The 12,503-nt window shown below is 41.6% G+C and overlaps 1 protein-coding gene across 1 annotated transcript in view; it reads left to right on the top strand.

The window, feature by feature from the left end:
• SOCS2 (suppressor of cytokine signaling 2) overlaps positions 1–1,691 on the top strand; it is a 7,209-nt gene extending 5,518 nt beyond the window's left edge. The window contains exon 2 of the mRNA XM_035901003.1: positions 317–1,691. Within this exon, the coding sequence (XP_035756896.1) occupies positions 317–765 (449 nt within the window). The 3' untranslated portion in view covers positions 766–1,691. The remainder of the gene's footprint in view (positions 1–316) is intronic.
• The last annotated feature ends 10,812 nt before the right edge of the window (positions 1,692–12,503 follow it).

Below are 12,503 nucleotides of genomic sequence, written 5' to 3'. Positions count from 1 at the left end.
CGGGCGGGCGGCCCCTGGGGTCGGCGGCTCCGGCGTTAGCCTCGCAGGACGCTGCGGGGAAGTTTGTGCCTGTGTGTGCAGAGACGTGGAAACAAAGAGCGACCTGGGAGGCTCTGTCGAAGCGAGACGCGTTGTAAAGCAAATGGATTGAAATAGAAAATAAAAATTGACGATGCCTGCAGGACTTTAGCTTTCAAACAACGAACGAAGTGGGTTATTGCAAGTGCATTAGCGACAGAACAGCTTCTTAAAGAAACAAACAAACAAACAAATAGGAATAATAAACAACCCCCTTCTTTCTCTCCTCTTTTAACAGGATGGTACTGGGGCAACATGACTGTCGCTGAAGCCAAAGAGAGATTACAGGATGCCCCTGAAGGGACCTTCTTGGTTAGGGATAGTTCACATTCAGAGTATCTGCTGACTATTTCAGTAAAAACATCAGCGGGACCCACCAATCTACGTATAGAATATCAAGATGGCAAGTTTAGACTGGACTCTATCACTTGTGTCAGATCTAGGCTTAAACAGTTCAACAGCGTTGTGCATTTGATTGAGTACTATGTTCTTATGTGCAAGGACAGAACCGAAACACCTTCAAATGGAACAGTTCATCTTTACTTGAACAAACCTCTCTATGCGTCGGCTCCATCTCTGCAACACCGCTGCAGAATAACTATAAACAAGTGTACAAATCAGATCTGGGAGCTGCCATTGCCAACAAGACTAAAAGAGTACTTGAAAGAGTACCAATACCAGGTATAAATATCTTCTCTTAATGCCTCTAATGCAGAGTAACTTTCAAATGCAATTCTTAACATCGGCCAAAGAACTGAGTAACCAGTCGTACAACTCGGGATGGAATTCACTATCAAAACAGTGGCAGTGCTGGGGGAAAGGTTTTTATTTCAGATGCCACAAAGGGAGACTTTATGTAGAACAATCCCATCTTGCATCCTCGGGGGTTCGACAAGGTGATACGCTGTTCTTGCGAGGAGAGAGAGAAGCCAGGAATCTGTCCGGGTTGTGTTGCTTTGTCAATGGCATAAAATACTGCACTAACTATCAAATGCTGACTGAAGCAGTGGGACTGGGAGAGACTGCAAAAGTGGTCAGAGACGTACGAGAGTGCTGAAGTAGTCTGATTCCGAGATTAATTGGTGCTGGTGTTCGTAAAATCCTGAAAGCTTAACTGGATCACACTGTGATAATCTTGCCAAAGTTATGCAACTAATCAAATCCAGTCAAAAAAGTGATCATCTATTCAGTTTTTATTGAACTGTAATTCTTGTGCTTTTCTGCAAGCAAAGGAGTACTGTAAGTAACCAGTTTAAAACATTGTTTTTTCCAAGTTCTCTAAAAGCTGACCTTAAGGAGAAATGCCACATCTTTCATAGGAACCCAGTATGTTGCTGATTATACCAGATTGGTATCCCAGAATCTTTGTTAACGAGTTAACATCTTCCCAGTGGTGATATATCCATGTTATTACTATTAAGCCTCTTTTGGTTGAGGCTTTAGGACTGGGCTCTGCACACTTGCAGTTGCTCAGTTCCAATGTCAAAACATGGATATCAGCAGTTACAGCTGTCTTCTACAGTGTAGAATGTTTTCTTCAGCTTGTTTCCCAAAATGTGGGGAAATACAGATTTGGGGTTTTTTTTGGAGGGGGTTGTTTGGGGTTTTTTTTCTCCTTTTTTTTTTTTTTTTCTTTTCTTCTAATTCACTATTGTAGCTATCAGACTATTACTCAATAAAATAAATCAAATTGCACAATAATCTCGCAATCTTTGTACGTATGGATTTGCTACTATTCAGGAAACAATGATCTTACAAACCTGTATCATTTCCCAGCTCATACTCAAATAAATGCACATGTATCAGTGAGGATGAATACCCCTGCTTCGCCTCTGTGGTGCTGCTCAAAGGTATAGCTGGATTACGTTCAGATTAGTGGCTTAGAGGCTGCCTGCTGAATTCCCGTAGTTGGGTATTAGTGTAGGACATGGCTTTTTCCATTACAGCAGTCCTGTGGATGGGAAGGAAGGGACTTAAGACCCTTAGTACCCGTTCCTCAGTCTAAATGTCAAGTATTTAATGGAAGAAATACACAGGAGGAGAGTAATAGGAAAGCAGTAGAAACAAGGACATAGATTCATCCTCAGTCAACAAGTTCTTAATTTTAACTCTTTTTTTTTTTTTAATTAAAAAAAATAGACCTGTGTTTGAAGAAGGAGGGTTGTCAAGACTTGCTGTAATCTAGCCCTGCCTGGGCTGAAACAGAAACAAAATAATCTTGTTTTCTGTGTGATTTAACTGTTCTGTAGTACCCTCACGATGCTGTGTCCCTTCTTATAAACTCTGGGGCACTGACCAGCTGCTTCTTTTGCTTCTAAACTCCCAGTGTCGTGCACTCAGTTTTGTCATGAGCATGCTGGCAGAAATGAGTAGTATGGCTGTTGTGACAAGGAAGACCCCAAGAACCCAAGGCAGAAGGGATGGTCCCTATGGCAAATACTTGAGGTGATGGTGGTGGTCCCTCTGTGGAAAAGGGTGGCTTTTCTCCCTCCTCCTCCTCCTCCACAGCTTCAATTCTCTCCCTGTTTTTAACAAAACCTTTAGTACAGAAACAGGGGGGGAGTTTTCTGCTGAAAAACAAAAGCTTTTGTTGTGCAGAATTTTTCCCCATGCCCTGCCAAATGTAGCAGATCATTGGAAGTTTTTCACATAACACAGCGACCACCCTCCAGTTCCCATACCAGAAGAGGTCTCGTATTCCAGGTACGTGTCGTAACTGCACAGTTCCTCTATGCTTGTCAGCTCCCTTGCTAGGATCTGCCACCCTGAAGCTTGAGGTGCTTTTCCTCTGAGCGGTGCCCATGGAAGAACCATATTCCTGGGAACACTTTTCATCCTGATGAATCTGTTTTCTTACAGTTCCTGTCTAGCTCTGCCTTGAGATGAGGTAGCTGCTATACGGAATGACTTCTCTTACAGTAAGGAGACGCTCTAACCTGCCGCTACGTTAACCACCTTCTACTGGGCATTTTTAGCCGAGGTGATGCTTAGCTGCGATATGCTTGGGGTCTCAGTGGCGAACGTGTTATACTAAGGTCCTTTAAAATAAGTTCCCTCCAGGCTAGCCCCTGTCCTGGGGATTTAAAATCATGAATACCAATGCTGGAACAAGCAGACTGAGAAGATAAGAGCTTTGGGGTGCACCCAGACAGTCACACTGTACATACAAGAAATTATTTGCGGTTCGTTGCTGGCAGCCTACTGTAAGCAGCCACAGGCCAGGTATACCCCACGGCAGAGCCGAGCTCCGAGGAGCGGCGTGGGGCAGACGCAGGGCAGCTCGCTGGGCGTCCTCTCGGCGGCTCTCCCAAGCACGGGGGCAAACGGCGGGCTGAAGGCTCGGAGTGCCAGTAAAGCGAGAGGTGGTGATCCACATAAACGATCAGGAGTCGCTACCGTGGTGTGGAATCAAGTCGCCAAATGTTGAGCATGCTGACTTACGCTTCGTGTCGCTTGCGTTAGCTACGACGGGGAGTAAGTAGGGTCTGTAGCTATGGCGTGCTCGAAGCAGTGAACAATATTTTGAACAGACTGGAGGGGGAACTAGTCCTCTTTGTATGAAAGCATAGTTCTTGTCCTCATTAGGATGCCAGCCCTAGGGTTGATGCATTGCACTAGTAAAACTAAACCACACTACAGCTTGCTGCAAGCTCGGCTTCGTCCTAACGCAGCACAGAGGAATGACTTGTTCTGGTACAAAAAAATCCAAGGATAGCACATGATTAGATTACAGTGGTGCAAAAACCTTTCATGTAGACCCCATGAATTTTCAGGCACGATCACGTTGTCCAAACATTTTTTAAAAAATTCCAGTGCTTTTTTTTTTTTTTTTTTTTTTTTTTTTTTTTTTTTTTGTTGTTGTGTGTTTTTTTTTTTTTGTACTTGATGGTTGTTGCTGTGGCTCGTTCACAGCACTAGCTTTTAAATTGCTGGCCCTTCAGATTCCGAAAATGACTTCTAACTGAAAGATGTCATCTGGAATTGCTAGTACAGAGTATTCAGTAAAGCCAGTTCCACAGGTTCAATGCCTGTGAGTCAACCAAAAATCATAATGACTTTAATCCTAAACCTGGTTTTTTCATCCCATGTGTTGGTTTGGTTTTTCATTTTTGAGTCTTGAGGTTTCAGATTTTCCAGTTTATACCTGGAATGTTAGTTGCTGAAAACCTCTTCATTAAAGGAAAGCTGAGAATCCCACAATCCTAAAAGGTGGTGCTTAGAAAAAAAAAAATAAATTGCAAGATGGATGATGGAAGTGGAATTGGTAACTGTATTTATTTTAGCACTAAACCTAGCAGAAGTGTGAACTATGGCTCCATTTTGGTTGTGTGGGTATTTCCCTGCTGTCAGTATCATCACCAGAGACAGAAAATGGTTCGAGTACAAGATGGGTGGGTAGGGTGGGAATGCAACCAAACAGCTGCGCCCATTGCATTGAAAGTAATTTTATTTTAATCTGATCTTGTCAGTATTGTCCTAATTATATTTTATGTAATGACATGCTAGATAAAAAATACATAATTATTAGCAAGAAGGAAAAATTAGCCACTAGAATATGGGGGGAGAGGGGTTTATTGTTACATCTTAAAACAATCCAGAAATTACTCCTCCCTAAATTCTGTGGAGCTTTAGAATCTGAGACTCTTACTAAGTTGCATTACTTTAAGAAAACAGAATCTGCACATGATAGGAAGGACAGGGTTCTGTAGTTGCATGAATTCCTGTGTCTTAGCCACCTCTCGCGTCTTAGCAAAGTGTTCCTGTAGGTAAATTACCTTGTTAAAGATCGTAGAAAAGCTTTTATTTACTTACATGTTCTCTTCAAGAGCTTTTCCTTGTATTGCTACGGATTTTTCCTTTGGCTATAAGCCTGGGATTTAGCAGAAAGCAAGTTGAGTGGTGTCAGGGCTTTGTTCTTCCTAAGCCGAAACACATGACGGAAATGGGAAGAGATACCTTTAGACGTGGGTGTTGTGTCAAACAGTCATTTAAAATGAAGTAAAATAAAACTTCCGCTGACTTTGCTGTCATTAAAATAAATCTAACTATCGTATTGACTGCTAGAGGAAGTAATGGCTTGAGGGATTCCAACAGCTGTGTTACTGATTCTCAATAATTATAAGAAACTTTTCTGTCGGAAGGAGAAATTTTGTTTTTAAAAAACTATAGAAATAAAGGAAACTTTTAGTACATAAACCATAAATTTCCAAATAGAATTAACTAGAAATTACTTGAAAGGTCTGAGCTGGTTGGTGCCGTATGCAGAAAGGAAGCAGGGATGTCACAAGCTACTTTGGTATCTCAGCCTAGCTCCTGAAAACCACTCCTTTATTAGCATTAGCTTCAGCAGGTCTCAGTATTTTGCTAAGCCCTTAGCATGACTGAAAATCCCTGAAAACAACTTCCACCGACAAGTAAATTCAGGTCACCAAGGTCTGAGCTCGCTTTACAACATGGTGCTTCGCCGCACCGTTGCTGAAATGGGGTGATTTCTACTGAAAGAGCTGAAGAGCAGTCACAGAAACTGGGAGGCAGAGTCGTTGCTGCCAAGGGGCTGTGAAGGGCATCGGTGGTCACTACGTACTGTCTTAGAGGGCATGCGACAAGCTAGGTAGGATACAGCCACCAGGAAACCAGGTGAGAAGCTCTTACGCTTGCGGCGGAGGGGATTACCTGTCTGGCATTTGGCATCTGCGCAGGGACTGAAGGGAAAGAGCATGGAAAAACCAGCAGCTCCTACGAGAGGTGGCCCTCCCAGCACGGTGTATCAAATAGCTAACCAGCAGGACTAGTCCCGTGCTGAAAGCTGTGTTAGGAGAGCTTAAAGGTCCAGGGGAGTAACTAGCATCAGCGTGGTGTGAAACCACATATAAACAAAGTCTGGGTAGATAAAAAAGTCAGGAAAAAACTAAGCTTATAGTAAAATCAGTCTGCCCCTGGTCACAACATTGCCAAGGGGAGGAGGGATTAACTGTGTTTATTAATCAGGTTATCTACAGGGCTTTGAAGTAGCTGGTGCCTCTGAGAAAGTCGAGGGAAACATAAAAACATACCACAGGAATTACGGTGTTTAATCTCCCTGATAAATTGTGGATTTTATTCTACTTAAATCCTATTTTAAAAAAGGATTGCACCTGTGTTTTGTTTTGTTTTGTTTTCTTCCAGAGTTGGAGCCATTAACTCTCCAGGAACTGAAATGCCGAAATAATATCATTACTTTCTATGACATTAAGGAGTAAAAAAAATGCAGGAGCAAAAGCTATTTACAATAGCATAGGAAACAAGCAGACATTTAATAGGAAAAAGTTCAAACAGATAATACCCAGGAAAAGTTCAGTGCTGAGTGCTGCAAAGAACAAAATGGATTAAAAAAATCCCCAAACTCAACGTGCCTGCCTTAATTTTTCTTTCATTGGCAGGCAGGGTTTATGTAAGTAAATCCTTTTGTTTTCAGTCAAATTGTTCCATATTTGACGTTTCATAGCTGAGGATTGCACTTTGGTGCGCTGTTGGTTAACAAATAGGAAATGCAGAGGTACGTTAAACGTGGGAAAAGATTCAAAGCCCGGTGTAAATTCTTCTTTTGGCTTTATTGAGGTTAGTTGGATCAGGCTTGATAACAAGAATTATATAAGAAACAGTTGTAAGACCGATATGTGAAGGCTGTGAAATCACTTTTCAAAATGCTTTGTTACTACTTAATTGTATCTCTTCAGGTTGCAGCCCTGAAATAGCTGAATGTCTGTACCCACGCTCGGTTTGTCTCAGGGGGAATCTCCAAACTGGAGATGTTTCTGGACACCTATCTTACACAGGTCATACATTGCTTTTTTTCTTACCTAGTGTGCTGCTGAATGACAGAGTCTGGAGGGCAGAGTAAGTTGCGGATCACCTGTTACTGTTTATGGGATTTTTATCCGGTTCACTTTCTTTTAGGAAGAGCAGTATTAAACAAGACTGAGCCGATACAAGCTGCAGTTTACCCATCTGTAAAGTGGGCAGAGGACTTCACATTTGGTAATTTATCAGCGCGGGGTGAAAAGTGGCTTCTATTTCAATTGCCATGGATAGGAACTTAAGCTGCAATGATGGTAGTTAACTTTGAATGGCTGTATTGCTAGGAGGAGAGCAGAAAATAAGTCAGGAAGGTGAGGTTCTTGTCTAACGAGATGGTGGTGGAAGTGGCATCGCAGCTCCTCCGTGAGCTGAAGAGCTTTTGGACGTGTGTTGTCCGCGTGGGAAACTGCCTGAGAGATGATAGCTGTTTTCTGGAAATTCATCTGTTTAACTCCCCCGATGGAGGATGCGGTGCTTACCGCAGGCTGCCTGGCTACCCCGCCGTCAGCACGCATGCAGGCAGGTTGCATTTTGAAAGGGAACAAACCAGAGTAAGTAACTTTTTAATGGAAGGGCATTTTTTGTTTGAAAACGAGGCGAATGGAAGAAGCATAAGCAGTGGCAAATCTCTTGCTAGGCTACCTGTAAAAACTTCCCGTGAAACATTACAAGCTCCTGAAAAGCTTAACCTGAAAGTAAGAACCTTTAAAAATATAGGTACCGTAGATGTGTTTGTCCAGCTCAAAGCCTGGGAAAGAAACAGAAGATTACAAAAAGCAGTAGTTGTTCTCCTCCTAAATAAAACCAACCTTCCAGTCTTTTATCTAAAATGGGAGACAATCATCTCACGTGCTGTAATTTGCAAACAAAAGAAGTTGGTTTTGTGAAAAGGTTTCAGACTTGAATCTTAAATTCCTTTTACTTATTTGTCACTGTTTGATTTTCAGGCTAATTTGTGAATTTTCTTTGTTCTCACGTTATTAAAATGGTTGCTTTGCATTTAAAAACTAGTTTCATAAGTCTGGAATAAATATTTAGAGGCTTGCAGTATTTCATCTGTCTCCTCAAAGCATCTTTAATTTAAACTTCAAAAAGACAGAACTACATTAATTCACGTATTTAAAGAAAATGGACTAAAAATTCTGAGAAATACCAAGTCACATTTTGCAAATATGAATTGCAGGTTTTTTATTACAAATCACTGCAGAGATTCTTTATTTTTTTCTGGGATGAATACAGAAGTTTCATGTTTGATGCCTGCTTCTTCTAACTATTCTGCATTCAACTTTTGGCTAGAGAATATTTGTATCAAAGGAAACAGCACTGAGGATTAATTCACTGCAGTACTGCTAATAAACGTTTTTATTATTGACACAAATGTAAATGTATGGACACTACATGGTCACTTCAAACCTCATGGTTTAAGGTGTTTCGCAACTTTCTGTGCTACATTTTACCTACATGCTGGACATGCCTTTGAATAAAATAATACTTTGAAGGAAGTTCTTGACGTGTCACCTACATTTTGTATTCATTGCTCTCTTCGAACTGCAGTTCATTTAAAGCCTTTATTATTTAAATGAATGGGAAGTTATGAAGCATCAGAATAATCCGAGCTGCAGCCCAGAGGCTGATCCCCTTTGGTGATGCCCTTCAGCCCTTCCCGTCATCTTTTCTCAGGAGCGATGAGGAACCACTTTTGGAGTAGCAAATGCCACCTGCAGAGTGACAGCCCCTCCCAGCCCACCACCCGGGGCCCTCAAACCCTGCTGGCACGCAGCACGGGGTAAGCTCGCCTAAACTCGGTCTACAAGTTGGGCAGTCCTTCCATACCGAAACCTTCTCTTCCTTGGCATCAGCCTGGTTCTTGGTGGCTGGTGGGGGAGACCTGGCTGTTGGCATTTGGGAGGGCCACACTTGGCAAGGGGAGCACAACGGGGACCAGGGTGAGGAGAAAGAGGGAGGGGAGGGAAGGGATTATTGCCTGCGATGGCAGGGGATGGCAATGGCTCGGAACAGCAATGGCTCGGAAGACCCTCATCTGGTCTTCAGGCCACCGAGCTTGGGCCAACCCTGGCTTGTATTTTAACTGGTTTTGGGATACCTCACATTCAGAAATGTTTTCTGTGCTCTCCTTTCTAAAAATGACAGGCAACCATATAATACATGTTTGGTTTTTTTTTTTTTTCCATCTTCATTTCAGAGAGATTCGTTTTGTGAGAGATTTAACCAATTAGATGTGTTTTTAATAAACAAATCTAGAGGCTCATATTTCTTTTCTTTTGTCCTTAAAGTTGGAATGCTGTCCTACAGGCAATTGAAAACAGCATAGTCCTAATAGATTAAATCTGCTTGCACTAGTTTTAAAAACACATTTTGGCTCTTGTTATCAGCAGAAACAAATTAGTCTGTAGAAAACAGAAAATACATACATGCTAGGATACAGCTTGACTCCAATTAGCATAAAAGATCCTCTCAGCAGCTTTTTTTTTTTTTAAAAAAAAAAAATCTCATTATACTTGTAGAGAGTTTCTAAAAAAGATTTGGGACTTTTAAGTGAGCTTTTAAAAAATGCATGGTAAATTTAAAAATCTGGTATTCTGACCTGGAATAACCCACGTGTAAAGAGAATAGCACTGTTGGAAGAGTTGCCGCTTAGCTTGGTTCTCACAGATTTGGACTTGCTACCCCAAATTCAGTAGTCCTCCAAAGCACGGCCTGATGGCCAGCGGTGATTCCCCACCCACAGAACCAGAGAGAACAGGGTTTTAAGTCTAAAAGTCTGATGATACTGATGTGCGGGACTGACTTTGGTCCACTGAAGTCTAGGAAATACTTTAATCTACACAATTAATTAGCTTTGAGACTTGAGCAGAGCTGGTGGGGAGTTGAGCTGAACCCAAACTGGCTCAAATATATATATATTTATATATACATACATATATTTGTCCCTAAAACTGGAATAGAACCAAACCATCCTTCTGAAGTTTTGTTGAACTCGGACCAGAGCTGAACTGGAAAAACTTTAACCCAAACAGAACCAAAATGCAAAGCTGTTCAGCTTTTCTCCTTGGACTTGTGTGCATCCTTATTTTCTAACTGCAGAGTACAATCAGCACCCGGGGTGCATTGCTAAAGAGGATCCCGAAACACCAGTAAGCGCGTTTACAGTTTCCGCTAGTGAATTGGCAGCACTAGTTATAAACTAGGGGAAGGAAAAGGAAACACCAGATTTTCTCTTTGATCAGACTTGGACCTCTGCTGTCATCCTCTTCCTTCCCAGCCTTATCTGTTTCCTTTCACTGCTTTCCTTCTTTGCATCTCTGTTTAGACTGTAAGCAAAGACGTGACTAAATGCTGGCTGTACGACTGCTACCATTTACTTGATCAGGAACCGGAGCTGCTCTGTGGATTTCCATATGTTTTGCTAACTTTCTAAGACATTCTTGGACAGTATAAAATAAATAATCCTAATTGCCTCATCTGGCAAAAAGATACAGTAAATGCAAGTGATGTAACTGCTTGTCTTCATTTTCTATTTTAAAATGCAGGCACATTATCTGCAATTAAATGCAGCTGTCAGGATTGCAATGATGTGATATTTTAAGTCTCCCAAGTTTGGCCATTCCAGTTCCAGATACAATACAGTTCCTTAGATCGTGACTGAAAAAAAAAAAAAAAAAAAAAAAAGCTGGCAATCAGAAATACAAGAAGCCACGAAAGGAAACTTTCGGTAGCTGTACAGCGCTGTGCTGCGGAACGATCATAGAGATGGCTTCTGGTGTTCCCTGCTCCCTGGTGCCGGTTTGTGTTGTTTACAAACATCTTTTCTCACAACCGGTGTTACAAACTCCCCGTGACACGGAAATTTAAAACCACCTCAGCTGTACTCTGGCTACAACAGCAGGACACTTCTTAAGAGCTACCGATGATGACTTATTTGTGTGGTTTCCAGTGTTGTCAAGGTCACAGTAAATACATTCATGCATCACTCTGAAACAACCCATAGGAGTATTTAAATCTTTTATGTCTGTGTTCCTAGAGGACTAACATGTGTGCCTGAGATGAAAAACATTTAACTTGGTTTAACAGATGTATTGGAGTAAGGTATTATTTATCAATTACTTAAAAGCAATTTAAACCCCTTTGTCTGGAAATAATCCTAGATAAACGCGTCATGTCAGTTAAACCAAAATATTGTTTTAAAATTGCCAAATAAGTAGCATCTCTGCAGAAGCTGTCCACATAATAAATGCATATAATTTTTTAAACTATTCTTAAATCCAGCATACAAACTTTGCCTTTAAGACTGTGATTCACATTCTGCACCCACAAAAATCCTCAACTTTGCTGTCAGCCATGGGAAAATCAAAGGAAAACGATCTAAGCGTTCTGAGCGTGACGAAGCGTGTATCTTTATGCAAAATCTTGTAGATAAATATCATGCTGAGCACATGCAGTACGTCAGCTCTACCAATAATACTTTCAGTTCTATTTTTCCATGGCAAATACTTCCTGGGTACAACACCTAAGAATGGCATGTAAAGCTTTCCGTAACTAACTTCCAAATACCCTCAAATCTTCCAGCTACCCTTAAATCTGTACGAGCAGTCTAAACCAAATGTACAAACGGGATTCATGCAGCCGCAACCTTTCCAGCAGCAGCTGCAGCAACCACCTTTCCTGCTTTTCCAGAGGGTAGGCTTTGCAAGCCGAGCAGACCACAGCCAGCTCACTGTGGTTGCCTGCAGCTTCAAGGTAGCGCGTTCCAGCTCTGCAGGATCTCCTTTTTTATTTTCTTTTTTTTTTTTTCTTGCATCACTATTGTGGTCCTGACGTGAAAGAAAAGGGCTGACACTGCTCCAGCCTGCACGACACCTGACACCTACGTGAAGATGGAAAGAAGTTCTTCGATCAGATGCGATAGAAATGACACCGCCTCGCTTTTATGGCTGTACGAATCACGGTTTTCTCTCTTCTACCGTACTTCGGTTTCAAATACTTGGATAAAATGATGTGAAAGAGACATTTTTGCGTTCAGCAGTAGATGAATAAAACCACGAGAATGTGCGCAGCACTTGTAATGTGGTAGGCACAGGCGGGACCTTACTAAACGTTTTTAATCTCTGAAAGTTTCTTCATTCTTAGGCTGCTGAGATGAAAATAATGAAGCTAAATATAAACAGCATTCGACACAGCATCGCTGTACGTTTGGTACGATGATACCCGCACCTGGATGAAGTTTGGCTTAGCACACACTTGCAAATAGGAACCAGTATCCTGGAAGGTAATGAGATCAGCTGTTTCTAATGCCGCGAAAACGCCTCTGAAAGTTTCTTCATTCTTAGGCTGCTGAGATGAAAATAATGAAGCTAAATATAAACAGCATTCGACACAGCATCGCTGTACGTTTGGTACGATGATACCCGCACCTGGATGAAGTTTGGCTTAGCACACACTTGCAAATAGGAACCAGTATCCTGGAAGGTAATGAGATCAGCTGTTTCTAATGCCGCGAAAACGCCACTTCTGTAATTTCTAATTTAATTTTAGACACGACTCCTACACCTTCTAAAAAAAAAAAAAAA

This window comes from Egretta garzetta, unplaced genomic scaffold (genome assembly GCF_000687185.1).
Source record: "Egretta garzetta isolate BGI_Z169 unplaced genomic scaffold, ASM68718v1 scaffold38, whole genome shotgun sequence".
NCBI lineage: Eukaryota > Metazoa > Chordata > Aves > Pelecaniformes > Ardeidae > Egretta > Egretta garzetta.
The sequence above is the reverse complement of the archived record's forward strand: the minus strand, read 5'-3'. Positions and strand labels throughout refer to the sequence as shown.